This window comes from Octopus sinensis, linkage group LG23 (assembly GCF_006345805.1).
Source record: "Octopus sinensis linkage group LG23, ASM634580v1, whole genome shotgun sequence".
NCBI classification, from domain to species: Eukaryota; Metazoa; Mollusca; class Cephalopoda; order Octopoda; family Octopodidae; genus Octopus; species Octopus sinensis.
Window position 1 is genome coordinate 19,427,852 of NC_043019.1, and position 15,552 is coordinate 19,443,403.

The window sequence follows — 15,552 nt, forward strand, 5'->3', positions numbered from 1 at the left end:
GTGTGTGTGTGTGTGTGTTCCCTACTACCACATGACAACTGGTTTATGTCCCTGTAGCTTACCAGCTAAGCAAGGGAAGCCAATAGGGTTCAATTTGTTTTGGCTAAACCCTTTCTAGCCAATGCCCCAGCATGGTTGCTATCCAATGACTAAAACAAGTGAAAAATAAAAAGATGGCCATTAGTCAGATGTCGTCTTTTTGAGCCTCATTTGAACTGCTTAGGATGCAGCTGTTTTGAACCAGTTATGTGAAGCTGTACTCAGAGTCCTCACTTTGAGAGCTTCTCATTTACAAATTAACATCTTTATGAAGATTTTCTGTGACCATAAAGGATTATTTTTTTTACCACTTTTTAAAAATATTTGCATGTAGATTTGGCTGCTTTCTGTGTGGCACCTGGAGTAAGTTCTTCTACTATAATCTCAGACCAACCAAAGTCTTGTGAGTGGATTTGGTAGATGGAAACTGAAAGATGTCCTTCATGTGTTTGTGTTGACAACTGGTACTGGTGTGTTTATATCCCTGTAACTGAGCAGTTCAGCAAAAGAGACTGACGAAATAAGTACCAGGTTTAGAAAACGTATTTGGGTTGATTCTACTAAAAATTCATTCGAGGCAGTGCCCCAGCATGGCCAAACACTGATTACTGACACAAGTAAAAGATGTAAATCAATAAATGCTGCTTTCAGCTAAGCTAAAGGCCAAATTACATTAACAAGAATCAGCAACTTCACTCCCCCCCCCTTCTTTTTTTCTTGTTCCAAAATCTTTGCTTCAGACCAATCTACCATTCTGTTGTCAACAAGCAAATGACAACGAGGCAGCTTTCACTTTCGTTAGTTACAGCTTGTTTCTTTCTTGTGTATACTTCTTGCTTTGTGTTGCTAGGCAACAAGATTCTTGCTACTGTTAGACAAAATGTTATTCGTAGGTAATTTGGGAGTGCTGATGCCGAATCTGCAATCATTTCTGCTCCAGCACGTCACGTTCTTGCACTACCATTATACTACTACTACAAAAATTACAATAATGTGAAAATTCATGACAAATAAAATGAATGTTATATTCAGCGTAAACTAGCGTTATTTGGTAAAAGAACAATAGCAGCTGGGTGGACAAGTAGCTCTGACACTCATAAAGCCCAAAACAAAAGTGTAAAGTGAATATTCTATGTTTTTTCAAAAAAAGCTTTGGCGTCGTCTTTTACGCTTGTGTTTCTTGTCTGTTTCTCGTTCTAAAAACCAGCAGTGGAACCCCGCCAGCATGTCTGGTGTAAGTCTGCCCCTGTAGCGGCTTTTTTGTTCTTTGATTTCTTGATGAAATCGTTCACCATGCTCATCACTTACATCACCCTTACTGGGTGGATAAAAGTCAAGATGAGAGTGGAGGAAATGAATTTTTAGAGACATTCTTGCCCCAACTTGCTTATAAGCTTTCAAAAAATCATTCACAATTGCAACGTAGATGATTTTTCATTTCCTAAAAAATTTTTTACAAGAGAAATAAACTTTTCCCAAGCAGTTTTCTCTATTGGGCTTAATTTTTCTTGAAAAGGCTCTTCACAAATTATTGTACGAATTTCTGGTCCATTAAAAACTCCAGCTTTGATCTCAACTTCACTCTTGCTAGAAACAAATTTTTCACTGAGATATTTGAATCCTTCATTGTCTTCGTTCATGGCCTTAACAAAATTCTTAAACAAGTCAAGTTTAATGTGTAAGAGAGGATGGTAAATTTTCTGAGGGTCAACTAAAGGGATATAGTTAATGTTGTATACCTCCCTGGAGTAAAATCACTTCTCTTTGGCCACTCTTTTTGATCAGAGTGATGCCAATAGAGAGATCTTTAATCGGGCTGTTCCCCACTAACAGTTTCCTTGTTAGGTTTCCTGTAGGGGTAGTACTTTTACCCCACAAGGCTTTGATCAGTCCAGAGCTATAGTAGGAAACACTTGTCCAAGGTGCCACACAGTGAGACTGAACCTAAAACCATGTGGTTGTGGAGCAAGTTTCTAAGCCACATGACCAAACCTCATTTCTGATTATTTGTTGATGCAATAATGGAGTACTTGACTTTATGACTTAAACTGTTGCTAAAAAAAACTTACTATTACAAATTTTTTGTCATGCTATTTGAACGTTTTCAGCTGGTTTCGGGTAATTTTAGGGTGCATGGGTTCTGCATGGGTTCTGCAACGGGGAGCCCTACCAATACCATTCACTTTACAGTGGGTTCTTGTTATTTTCATGTCGGTGAGATTACAAATCCCGAGGGGAAACATTGTCATGAAATGAGGTGTGTGTGTGGGTATTATATGTATACATAGACACACACACACACACTCACACACGCACACATATGTATGTATTTGTGTTTATGTCCCGTTGTCTTGATATTGTGTGCTAGTTGTGAATGAGTGTCATCATACTAGCTGTGTCATTCATTTGCAATTGACCGTGAAACTTGGCTGTTGTACAGTCCGTGTTCAAAGGACTTGGAGAAGTATTACCTGAATTGGAAATGGGCGAGCGTATCAGGAGTGGCATCTGACCAGAGAAAATCTGCTTCAACAAATTTCATTTGAACTTTGTAATCTTGGAAGACTGGATATTCAAATGTTGTTGATGATATGAATGTCATCCAACGGTAATTTCCCATGCTTCTTATTCTGTATCCATCTCTTGTAATTCTTCGACCAATCTTGTAATCATGGCACACACTTTGCTTTGCTGATGATGAAAAGCAAAGGTACCACTGAGTTTATCTGCAATTGTTCCAGTTCTCTCATCGTCTGCTCATTTCTCCCTTTTAACTGATTGACATTTTGGAATTATAATTTCATTTTGATTTTCTTTTTCTTCATGTTAGTTCTTGCCTGATTTGAGTAGCTTTACGCATTGATCCAATATTTACCTAAATCTCTACAACTGAGGTAATCTTAATCAAAATCTTCTTGCTTGTCATGTTAAACGTTTTAACAATGATTTAATTGTCAATACGATAAATTGATTGCATTAACTTTTTTTTTTAGTCCAATTCTCCTTAATTTTCAACTGCATTGATATAGGTTCAGGGTATGGTTGTGTAATAAAATGTTCCTTCCCACTAGGTGGCACCTTGGGCAAGAGTTAACCAAATTTCTTCTGAATGAAATTTACTAGATGGAAACTGTAAGGAGGTCCACTGCATGTGTGAGTGTTTGTGTTTTTGCATTGATCCTATTTGACCTGTACAGATAAAAAGCTCAGTAACTGGTTGGTTTGACATGCAAAGATGAACAATAAAGTATCGTATTTGAAAACCAATTATAGATGGCATCTGGAAGGCTATTCAACTATAGAATGCCACTTTAAGAAGTCTTCTTGGAACCAGTGAACATCCAAACAAAGCAATTGAACTTCATCCATAACTGCACTGTTTAAGGATGGCATCTGACAAAAGAAACATTGCTTGTGTATCAAGTTAATCCAACCAACTTGTCCCTCTCTGCTCACAATGAAAGCAAAACTGTGTGGCCCTGTGTCTGTTAGAGATGGCAAAATCTGTAGAGTGCCTGCCAAAATGCATTGTAATATTTATATATCTTTAGGTCCTGAGTTCAAATCCCACTTGATGCATGTTTGCTTTTCTGAAGCTGATAAGAAAATAAATACCAGTCAGTTACTCGGGGTATTTGGTCCTGTTAACCTTCCTCCACAAAAGTTTGCAGCTTTGTGCCTAAATTAAACTGTTTTTTAATCATTTTAGGTTAGAGGATATGACCTGACTCATCTTCACCGCTGTCCTCTCTCTCTCTCTCCTCTCTTTTCCAGCTGCAGTAGCCATGTGTCTCATTTACAAGTCACCCGTTCCTATCCTGCTATCATTCTTTAACCTCTCATCTCCCGATATAAAGTCACAGCTCTCAGTATTACGAGTCCAACCTCCCCCAGGGGATTTTGTCTTGCTAGTTATTTGGTGACTGCACCGGTGCTGGTATTGGGTAAAAAGGACCCAGTATGTTCTACTAAGTGGATGGTGTAGCAATGGTATGCAACTGTAGGAACTGTGCCAGCTCCTGTCAAAGTACCCAACCTATGTCAGCATGGAAAATAGATGTTAAAAGATGGTGGTGGTGGTGGCTGCTGATGCAAGGTTCTGCACTTGATCAGATACTTTCCTTAATGCATTCAGTTATGCTTTACCTTTCAAAAAAAGTGTCTTTACTTCTTTTCAAAACAGTGAGGTGTAATGTAAGCGCAATTAGGCATCTCCTTCAATCAGGTTGGGCAACAACCTACAGACATTGTCTTTGTTGATTTTGTTGATTTTGTTTTGTTGTTCAGCTCTGTATCAGGGCTGGTGGAGCAGACTTAGGATCAAAGCATTCTAGCCATGACCATCATGTATGTTTCTAGTATAACATTATCCAATGGATACTTTCCTTTATCAAAACATTAGGTGTTGATTTGAAATAGATTTTGCTACTATTTCAAGCAAGTTAAGTGACCACATAGAAGCTCTCTTCTTTACTCCTCATTGTTGTTAATGTCAATGTCTTAGGGAGGAACAATAATTTGTTTTCGCTTCCTTACAGTTGAATGTGTTGATGCAGAATTGTTTCGTCTAAAAGAAATCCTTGAAAGCACAGCCCTAACAGGGGACTATGAATGTGCAGCCGTTCAGTGTCGGAGAGGTGTCGACCTTTTGCTGTGTTGCCATCAAGTAAAGGACCTGAGCAAATATTACCAGGGCTTGTATGCTGTAAGTTTCTCACTTCTGGTCATCTTTCTATCAATGTTCTTTCTTTTGTTTGTTTTGTTTTGGCTGTGCTAATGCCAACCAGCAACAGCCACTCACACCTGTCATTTGCAGTGACTTCATATTCCTGCAGGTAACAAAATAAAACTAAAGAAACAATAACAAAATGTTAACTCTCGTGCAGGCAGGTGTGGAGATGGGTGTGGGCGTGGCTCTGTGGTTAAGGCACCAGTTCAGCCCTGCTGCATGGCACACCTTGCCCAAGCTAAGTATCTTCTACCATAGTCCCAGGCTGACCAAAGCCCCTTGCTTCACAGAAGCTGTAAGAAATCCATTGTGTGAGAGAGAGAGAGAGAGAGAGAGAGAGAGAGGCTGGCAAGAAAGCAATTTTGTTTTTTGCAAATACATAGTTAGGATTCTTTTCAATGACTTTTGTCAATGTTATGATTTTTTCCCCTTTTCACATTTGATAGCCATTACTCCTTTAGCTGACTTTGAAGCAAATTACGTGCAATTTCGTCTACAGCTGTTCAGTGTCAATTTTAACACAGAGCACAAAAATGAACATTTTCGCTATATTTTGCTTTTTTTTTTATTTCTGTAAAGGTAAAAAAGCTGGTTAGGCTCACAAAGAGGTTTGGAAAGTTTATGGTATTGACTGCTTTAAAGAATACACGTGTAAAGAATACAGGCGCAGGAGTGGCTGTGTGGTAAGTAGCTTGCTAACCAACCATGTGGTTCCGGGTTCAGTCCCACTGCGTGGCATCTTGGGCAAGTGTCTTCTGCTATAGCCACGGGCCGACCAATGCCTTGTGAGTGGATTTGGTAGACGGAAACTGAAAGAAGCCTGTCATATATATGTATATATGTTTGTGTGTGTGTGTTTGTCCCCCTAGCATTGCTTGACAACCGATGCTGGTGTGTTTACGTCCCCGTCACTTAGCGGTTCGGCAAAAGAGACCGATAGAATAAGTACTGGGCTTACAAAGAATAAGTCCCGGGGTCGATTTGCTCGACTAAAGGTGGTGCTCCAGCATGGCCGCAGTCAAATGACTGAAACAAGTAAAAGAGTAAAGAGTGTCTTTATTCTTCATTGCATGAGTATTCTCCTGTCCCAGGGAATGATATTTTTCTGTGTATTGGCTCCCTTCTCTGGGACATATTTAATGCATATGGCTTGCATTATTGGCATGAATTTGTGTTTCATATCTATGTCTTGCATAGAGAGGCTTTTAGGCCAGTCAGCCTTATAGAAATTTAGGCTGGATAGGGTTTGAGTGCCATCTGTGCAGAGTTTATCTTCAGTTAATTCCAGGCCATACATTGTCAGTTCTACCATGTTATGGTCTGAGAATATTTTCAGTGATATATTTACGCTGTGGGTAATTTTCACATTGTTGGTAAAACAGATCCAAAATATTTTTGTGTCTGGTTGGGGAGAGTATGATCTGCTCCATGAAAAGCATTTTCGTAAGATCAAACAGAGATTCTACTTGATTTTGCTCTTTGTGCGTCATTCCTGGGGTTATATTGCCCTCAGGCCACCTGATGTTGGGGAAGTTGAAGTCACACATCAGGAATCTAGTAGTACATTGATCCAATTGTGTTGGTACTTCCTTTATTGCACTGAGGCTTTCCTCAAATTTTCCTTCATGATTTGAAGCATCAGGTGGGCGATATAGTGTGCATATGACTATACCAAGTTGCTTTAGACGTACTATGAGTGTGTCGCACACTGAGTTCGATAACAGGGTTAATGCTGTGACATCTTCTTGGATGTACATTGCCACTCCACCATGACTTCTTTTTCTTCTGTCTGCACGGAACAGAGCATCCATTGGTATGTGTATCTCCGCATCGTTTATGTCTGCAGATAGACGTGTTTCTGTAAGTGCAATGCATACAGCTTGATTGCATGCAGAAAGATTCTTCAGGTGCACAATTTTGCATTTGCATCATGTTCTGCAAGCAATTCAAAAGGGGAAATGGCATTGGTGTGTTTGGTGGTTTGGTGCCAGTGGAAGCCACCCGGGCTCCGTCAATTGTGGCAATCTTGTGGTCTTTTTTTCTGCAGGTCTTTGCTAGGATATAGATTTTGCTAAGTGTGGTTGTTTCCTTTGTTGGGTGGGTGGTGTATTTTGCTTCAGTGCTGGGTGCGCAAAGCAGCAGTTTGTGCCACTCTCTCCATGCCAGCAGACACCTCTTTTGTGGAACTTGCTGATAGACGTTTTCCTATGAAAGGGGTTTTTATTTTAGAACAATTTTCACTTAGTTTTCGTCTGGTTTCTTCTTTTTCTACTTCTACATTGCTGCTTTGGGAGGTGTTGGGGCTGTGGTTGTTTCTACTTTTTCTTTCCTTCCTTGTTCAGCATTTTAACTTTGGTGTTGATGTTGCTACTGCTTTCTGTCTAAGGTTTCTCACTATCAGTGTCATCATTTTTTTGCCAGTTTTAAAAGTGATGCCCAGTTTCTCCAGGTGTGGCTGTATGAGCACATAAAATCAGATAAACTCATCCTTTTTCTGCTCTATTTGTACCACAGACCTGGAGAAACCATTGCTCTTCAGGGCAGCTGAAATTAAATCATTTGGCAATTTGCCTTCTGTGATTTCCCAGGCACGTATTAACTATACTATCTCAGTAGATTTCCAGTTTCTTGTCATCTTCCTTGTGGTGTATGGCTGTGGTGGTGTGTGCAGTGAGTTTTTGAGCTCAAGTATGGAGAGAACAGAGGTGTGATGGGAGAATGCGCAGAGGGGAGTGAAAAGTTGGGTAGGTCACACACACACACACACACATAATATATATATATATATATATATATATATATATATATATATAAATATGTATATATGTAAAAAAAAATCATACTTGGAAATGATTGCATGGCGTTCAATCAAATAATAATATAAAAAAGGAATATATATATGCATATATAGACACGCATGAACATATATATATGTACGTAGGTATATCAGTACAGGACGTCACAAAAACATAACTAAACATGAAATACGAAAATAACATTGGGTACGCAAAAAACAAGACCCTTTATCAGTTGTCGGCTGTTGTTCTACTCCTTTTTTTGAGCATTCAAACGACAAGATATAAGACTTTGAAAGCAGTTGCTCCCGTGAACTGAAATAAAAAAATTAGGGATTTGCAGACGGTCAAAGTTGGTAACAAAAACCGTGCTGGCACGGAAAACGCACGTTAAACGATGATGATGATATATATATATTATGGATCTTTTCCTTTTGAACGGCACTTTGTAACATAATTTCTAGTTAACTAAACACTTTTAAACTTCGTATACTGGTAGAATGTGTTTATAAAACATCATTTTTTCTTGGCTTTATTGAGAAAATTCTATAGGTTGTAAGATATTTCATCTTTAATTTCGAGCATTTTGGCAATTTTAACCAATCGCTGACTTCCATTTAGGTAAATAACATTCTGTGCATAATGAATATGTCCCTCGTTTAAGAAACTGATTGGGTTTATTTACATATGTGAAGGAAAAAGATACCCTTCCCCCACCCCTAACCCTAAATCTAAAATAGATTGAAATGCAATAGATCGACACTAGGGTTATAATTATGGGTGACAATTTCATACGACACCGCTACGGATAATGGGATTTTTTTCTAGTGGTGTCAAATGAAAATGTCACCCATAATTATGGCCCTAGTATCGATCTATTGCATTTCAATCTATTTTAGATTTAGGGTTAGGGTTAGTTAGGGGTTGGGGAAGGGTATCTTTTTTTCTTCACAAATGTAAATAAACCCAATCTGTTTCTTAAAGGAGGAACATATTCATTATGCACAGAATGTTATTTACCTAAATGGAGGTCAACAATTGGTTAAAATTGCCAAAATGCTCGAAATTAAAGACGAAATATCTTACAACCTATAGAATTTTCTCAATAAAGCCAAGAGAAAATGATGTTTTATAAACACATTCTACCAGTAACATTTTAGTTACCTAGAAATTATGTTACAAAGTGCCATTCAAAAGGAAAAGATCCTATATTATTTATATTATCATTTGATTGAATGCTATGCACCCATTTCATTGCCAACTGAACAGCATACACATGGAAGGATGCATCATTACTCATGTAAATGCCCAGGTCTCGCACTGATTGTGCCTCTGGGATTGCAATCCCTCCAGGTCCAGTGTATTTATTGGGTATTGCATTTAGTTTTGCATGCTGATAGCATAAAGCTTGAAACTTTTCAGCATTGAACTGCATGCTATTCTTTTCAGCCCACTTGTATATTTTGTCCAGCTCACATTGCAGGTGCTTAGTGTCTTCAGGGTTCTGTATTGCCTGTGAAACTTTTGTATCATCTGCATAACTTGTGATCGTGGCTCTCTGTGTGGCTGAGGGCATGTCCGAGAGGGCCATTATGAACAGTAGTGGTCCCAGAACAGTGCCTTGCGGAACACCGCTCACTATTTGCATGTCATTGGAGGTGACCCCTGACTTCTATCCTTCAGAAAGTCATGCAGCCATTCTCCCAGTTTTCCAACTATGTTGAGATCATGCAGTTTCTGACATATCATTCCATTATTGACTTTATCAAAGGCCTTTGCAAAGTCGAGATATATCACTTCCACATTTGAGTGGTTGAGCAGCTGTTTCAGCACCCAGTCATAGTGTTGTAGGAGCTGAGTAAACAGCTTCTTCCTGGTCGGAAACCATGTTGGGTGTCGGGCACATGATTTAAATGAAAACCAGAAAATGCACAGATATGAAGTTTGCTCATTGCTTCTTCTCCGTAACCAGACCGATCAATTTCTTGACTGTATTGTAACTTGCAATAACGGATTCTAAATGTTGTTTGCAGTGGTTGGACCAAAATGTAGCCCTGGAAACGTTCCCTAAACCTGAGTTCTTCAAAATGAAGGTTATGGTGACTGTTTGGTGGTGAACTGCGGAACTCATCCACTATAACTTCTTAAAACCTTGAAAAGCCATTACTGCAGAAACATATTGCCACGAAATTGCCAAAATGAACGTAAAACTGCTACTTGTCCATCCCAGAATGGTTAACAGAAAAGGGCCAATCATTTTTCATGACAATGCTTAACCACACTAATGACGCTCCAGAGGTTGAGGGAACTTGGCTATGAAGTTCTTCCCCACCCAGTTTAATCCCCAGACCTTTCTCCTATTAACTACCCCTTTTTCAAGCACCTTGATGGTTTTTCCTGCAAAAGAAAAGATTCAAAAATCAAACCAATGCTGAAAGTGTGTTCAAAGAGTTTATCGGCTCTAGGACTCCAGATTTTTATGTTATTGGAATAAACCAACTTGTAACTCATTGATGGAAATGGTAATTACTTTGATGAATAAAATTTCTGCATTGTTGAAATATATTGTGATGAATTTCATGTTTCAAAACATTGCTTTCTTTTGGCTCAGCCTGATATACCAGGTAGCTAAAAGAAAAGCTAGGCAACAGGTATATTCCCTTTTCTCTCTTTTTACGTCTTTCTTGTCTTGTGTCATTTTTCTTTCGGTTTTCTTTTTTACTTTCTTGTATTGTTCTTCATTTTTGTTTGGAATTATTTTTGAACTGTCAATTTAAAAAAGTTATTTTTCTTCCTTTTAAAGATTCACCTAGATAAAAAGAAGAAAGTTAAGTTGAGATCTGCTCATTATACGTTTACTTTCCTTAATTATCTTGAGAATACTTTCTGCTATCTTAAAAGAATTAAAGAAATTGATAAAGGTAAGTTTTGTGATCTGTTCTTATTGTACAGTTATCTTTTGCTTCAGTTCCTGTTGACTAAAGTCTCTGCTGTTTTTCTATATATATCATGATCATTTAACATCCGTTGTCTATGTTGGACAGTTTGACCAATGTTGACAAGGACTTCACCAGACTCCAGTCTGATTTGGTAAGGTTTCTATGGCTGGCTGCCCTTCCTAACACCAACTTTACAATGTTTGCGGGGTGCTACTGTGTGACATCACACAGCACCACGCAGGTGTGTTATGTGGCACCAGCCCAGGACTCTTGCAAATCAATCCTCTCCATTGGGTGGGGGTGAGGGAACCAGTCTTAACACTTTTGTTGTGGAGTATGAGTCTTCTGAGTACAACAAAACGTATGTCATCTCAACTGAAAGAGTCAGGGTTAGTACTTCATCCCACGTCTTCCTGGGTTCTCCTCTTCCATGTGTTCCATCTACTTTGAGAGATTGGCACATCTTTATAGAGCTGTCGGCATCCATCCGCATCACATGACCAAACCAGTGCCATCTTCTCTCTTCCACACAGCAACCAATTCCTCTGATGCCTGACTTCTCTCTCAGAACAATAACACTCTGTTGAACTTGTACACTTACATTTCACATCCAGTGGAGCATACTATCCTCATTTCTTTCTAACCTATGCATATCCCCTGCATTACCATGTGGAATCACTCTCCATATACATGCCTCATACAATCTGCTTTTCACTTGGAGAGAGAAAACTTTCAGAGCCAACACAGGTAACACCTCCCTGAATTTCTTCCATTCTAGTCTTATTCTGGATATCAAGCTCTCCATGCATCCTGCCCTACTATTTATTTGGTTCCCTAGGTAGCAGAAATTATCTACTACTTCATATGAGTCACCAAAGCATTTGAGGGACTCAATTTTTCCAGTCTCTTCGGTTTCTATGGATCCTCTGCATCTTCCACATACAGAGGCTATCTTCTCTGATAACCTTCCAATTAACCCACTGCACCTCGTGTGTGTCCATAATTTGCACTAGGTACACTGTATTGATTTCTTGCCTACATGTGTCCTACAAATTGAACAGGGCTATGTACCTGAATGCGGTAGGGTCCGGTCAGTTATCTTGCTTACTAGGACCTTTGTCTTTGCTAAGTTAACCTTAAAGCCTTTAGATTCCAGGTTTTGCTTCCACACCTGGAATTTCTCATCTAGTTCTGATATGGAATCTGCTATGAGGGAAAGATCATCAGCATATAGTAGTTCCCAGGGACTGTTGATCTTGAATTCTTCTGTTATGGCCTGGAGGATAATGATGAAAAGGTGGGGACAAATGACTGAACCTTGATGAATCCCTACCTGTATATCAAATTCTTCACTGTATTCTTGGCTAACTCTTACCTTACTACAGTGTCTTTGTACATGGACTGTACAGTTTTTACCAGCCACTTATCCCTAGCCTCATCAGAGCCCATCATATCACACAACAGAGTATTCTATCAAAGGCTTTCTCTAGATCAATGAATGCCAAGTATAATGGCTTCTTCTTAGCAGAGTACTTCTCTTGCAGTTGCTTGACTGTGAAAATAATTTTGGTAGTGCTTTTTCCCCAAACAAAGCTGAACTGCATTTCGTCAACCCTAATTCTGCTCCTAATTAATTGGCCAATAAATCTCCATTATTTTCATCACCTGGTCCAGGAGTTTGATGTCTCTACAGTTACTTCCATCTACTGCATAACCCTTACCCTTGTAGCAGCTAATAATTATGTTGCTACACCAGTCACTGGGTATTACACCTGCTTGAATGACCTCATTAACTATGCAGGTAACCACCAGCCCATATCCTACCTTACTGGATATTTTGAGCATCTCACCTGTGATTCCGATGGATCAGGGGTTTTCCCTGTTTTCATGCTTTTAATTGTCTTATCTACCATACTGCTGTCCACTAGAATAGCTGGTCCCTTCGCTGGGCGCACACGAGGGAGACTTCCTTTATCCCGTTCATTCTCTACATTCAACATTCTCCCATAGTAACTTTCCCACGCCTCTTTCTTGTCCACTGGAACCTGGTGCAGCCGCTGGCTCTCCAGACCTCAGTCAAACTGTCCAACTCATGCCAGCATGGAAAACGGACGTTAATTGATGATGATGATGATGATGATGATGATCACTAAGTGCAAGTATACCATTATCCATCTGTGCACACTTCTCTCCAACAATATCCTGATTCTCACTATCTTGCAATCCGGAACACTTCAAGTCTCTGATCATCACACTGTAGGACTTTGGCAAACGTCTTCTTTTCTGCTTCTACCCTAGCTGGATAAACCTGACATCTAGCCTCCCTTTTAGACTTTTGATATGTTTCTTTGCTACTCCCTGTGATCATGTTTTTTCAGTAATTACGTTCAGATCCCACTTCATTAGAGATGGGATTATTTTTATTAATTTATACTTTTGGGTGTTGCTCTTGCTTTATTTAACCAGAGAATCAGAAAGATTCTTATTCACTCCTTTTAGCTTAGTTTTTTTTTTTTACCTGTGTGATGTACTTTGTTAGGTATTTTGTAAAAGGAAGATGCCTTCAACCCTACTTCTTTTGGGGCCATTTAATCAACTTATTTATAATATGTAAACGTTTTTTTTTTAAAAAAAGGAAAAATGTTTCATGATGTTTTATTGTTTTTGTTGCTGCAGATATTGATGCCATTTTAGAAAATGTACATAAAATGGAAGAAGATGAGGCGAACAAATTTCTTCTGGAAAAATCTAAATCTTCTAAATCCTGGCCAATGCTACATTTCCTTCTCAGTGGAACAAAACCACGTCTTCAGAAATTCAATGCTTCCCACATGAATATTTCAACTTTATTGGAATCAAGAACATCTAATGAAATCGATAAGTCATCTGCTCTTGAATTATTAATGAATCTTCTGAGGAATGGTCTTCTCTCGGGACATGATAGTGCCGTGAAAATTCACAAAATCCTGCAACTGACATTAGACATTGGTAACATAGAACGCATTTCTTCGGCATTTGCTCTTGTTTTTGTTGTTAGCTTTAATTTTTTTTTGCTATCTTTTTAAGTCTTTTTATTTAATAACTTTTCTTGTTTATAAATATTATAAAGATGAAGGTACCATTTTCATAGAGAATGTTTGGGATGTAGAGCATGGGCATCCAAGAGGATAATCAGGATGTTGGAAGTAAATAGTTTTTCCAAGAAGTCTTTCAGATTAGATGGTTCTTTTAATTTTATTCTTTGGCTGATTTCCATTGTTATAGGCCTCTGGCCATGTTGATTCCATGTGACATTTCTCCTGATACTTTTGGAAAAATTATTTTCCTCTTAACATTTAAAAAATGTTTTTTCTTCATTCATCTTCAGTGAATGTTGGTTTTGACCAGAAGGAATTGATGCCATCACATGGTATCCAGCAATTGTCAAGTGTTTCAACCCTGAACCATCTCACTGGTGGGTCAGCAGAGGTGGTCAAATCACTGCTTATCATCTCCTCCTGGCCCCTACTTTTATTCCTCTCACTTGCTCCGTAACCAGTAAAAGGCTCTTCTGCCCCCCCCCCATCATGTGTGCAGCTATTTCTCACCCTTTTCCTCTTACTCCAATAGCTGGAAGCATTCTTCATAATTCTACTGGGTAGGGAATTATTATCATTATTGAGGATAATATTGCCTTTCCTCCTTCAGGGGTCAATAAAGCACCAATCGAGTACCAGGACTGATTTCATTAACTAAATCTTCCTTCAAATTTCTGGTTCCTATGTGATAAACCAATTTAGTGGAATGGAAGAATTGTTGGCTCTTTATGTTCTGAGTTCAAATCCTGCCAAACTCATCTTGCTCCCTCATCCTTTCAGGGCCATCAAAGTTGATAAAATAAGTAGCAGCCAAAAAATGCAGTTGATTCTGGCCCACTGTCCCTAAATTTCTGGTCTTGTATCTGTATTAGAAACATCTATTCCTTTTGAAAATTTTATTTTTCATCTTTCTAATGTTGACAAAAGAAAGTATCAGTCAGACATTGTGGTTGATAGAATCAACAAAGGCCTTAAGCTTAATTTAAAACAGTTATTATTATAATTATTAAGGTGCCTTCCTGGTAAACTTATCAATACGTGACAAAATGCTTAGTCGCTTTGCCCTTCATTCCTCTGGGGTTCAGAAAATATGTACCAGTTGAGCACCAGAGTTAGTGTAATTGAGGGAAGCACTTCCTCTAAAATTGCTGGCTTTGTGCCAAAATTCGAAACTTGCCATTACAAAATTATGGCATTTCTTCTCACTCTTTACATTCTGAGTTCAAATTCTGTTGAGGTCAACTTTGCCTTTTATCCTTTCAGGATTGATGAAATAGTACCAGTTATGCACTGGGGTGTGGGTGATGTAATTGATTAATTTCTCTTCACAAAATTTCAGGCCCTGTGCTTTCAGTAGAAAATATTATTATTATTATTATTATTATTATTATTACTCTTATTATCATCATCATCAGCTTCTTCTTCTTATTCATGTGTACAAATATAGGTTTAACAATGCAAGTAGGAAGAATAGAACTCAAAACATGAGTGTATGTATTTCTTATATTTAGCAGCATTTCGTCCATCTTAATGTTCTGAGTTTGAATCCCATTGAGATTGACTTTGTCTTTCATCCTTCTGGGGTTGGTAAAATAACTACTAGCTAGGCTTTGGGGTCAATGTTACTGGCTTATCCTCTCTCCTTGAATTTGCTGGCCTTGTGCCAAAATTTGAAACCAAAATTTAACAGAAGTAACAGAGTGCTTCAAGGGCCAAGAATTTTGTGTTAGCACTTCTCAAACTAGTTAGAAATTCTGGGATTATAAATCCATATACCAGTGATAATGGTATTTTCCAGGATAGTTCTGGAACAAATTATAAATAAGATTATCTTTGGTATATAAATTTATAACATCTGGATTTGTAACTAGTTTGATAAGTGTCAACACATGGAACTCTCAGCTTTTGAGTCACTCTGTTATTTCTGCCAAATACAAATAAAAAATATACATTTAAATAAATCTATAAATCTG

The 15,552-nt window shown here is 38.4% G+C and overlaps 1 protein-coding gene across 1 annotated transcript in view; it reads left to right on the forward strand.

The window, feature by feature from the left end:
* The window catches only part of LOC115223722, a 78,694-nt gene that overhangs the window by 21,059 nt on the left and 42,083 nt on the right, over positions 1-15,552 (forward strand). Inside the window, exons 8-10 of the mRNA XM_036512514.1 lie at positions 4,578-4,744; positions 10,367-10,484; positions 13,179-13,490. Coding sequence (XP_036368407.1) covers positions 4,578-4,744; positions 10,367-10,484; positions 13,179-13,490 — 597 coding nt within the window. The remainder of the gene's footprint in view (positions 1-4,577; positions 4,745-10,366; positions 10,485-13,178; positions 13,491-15,552) is intronic.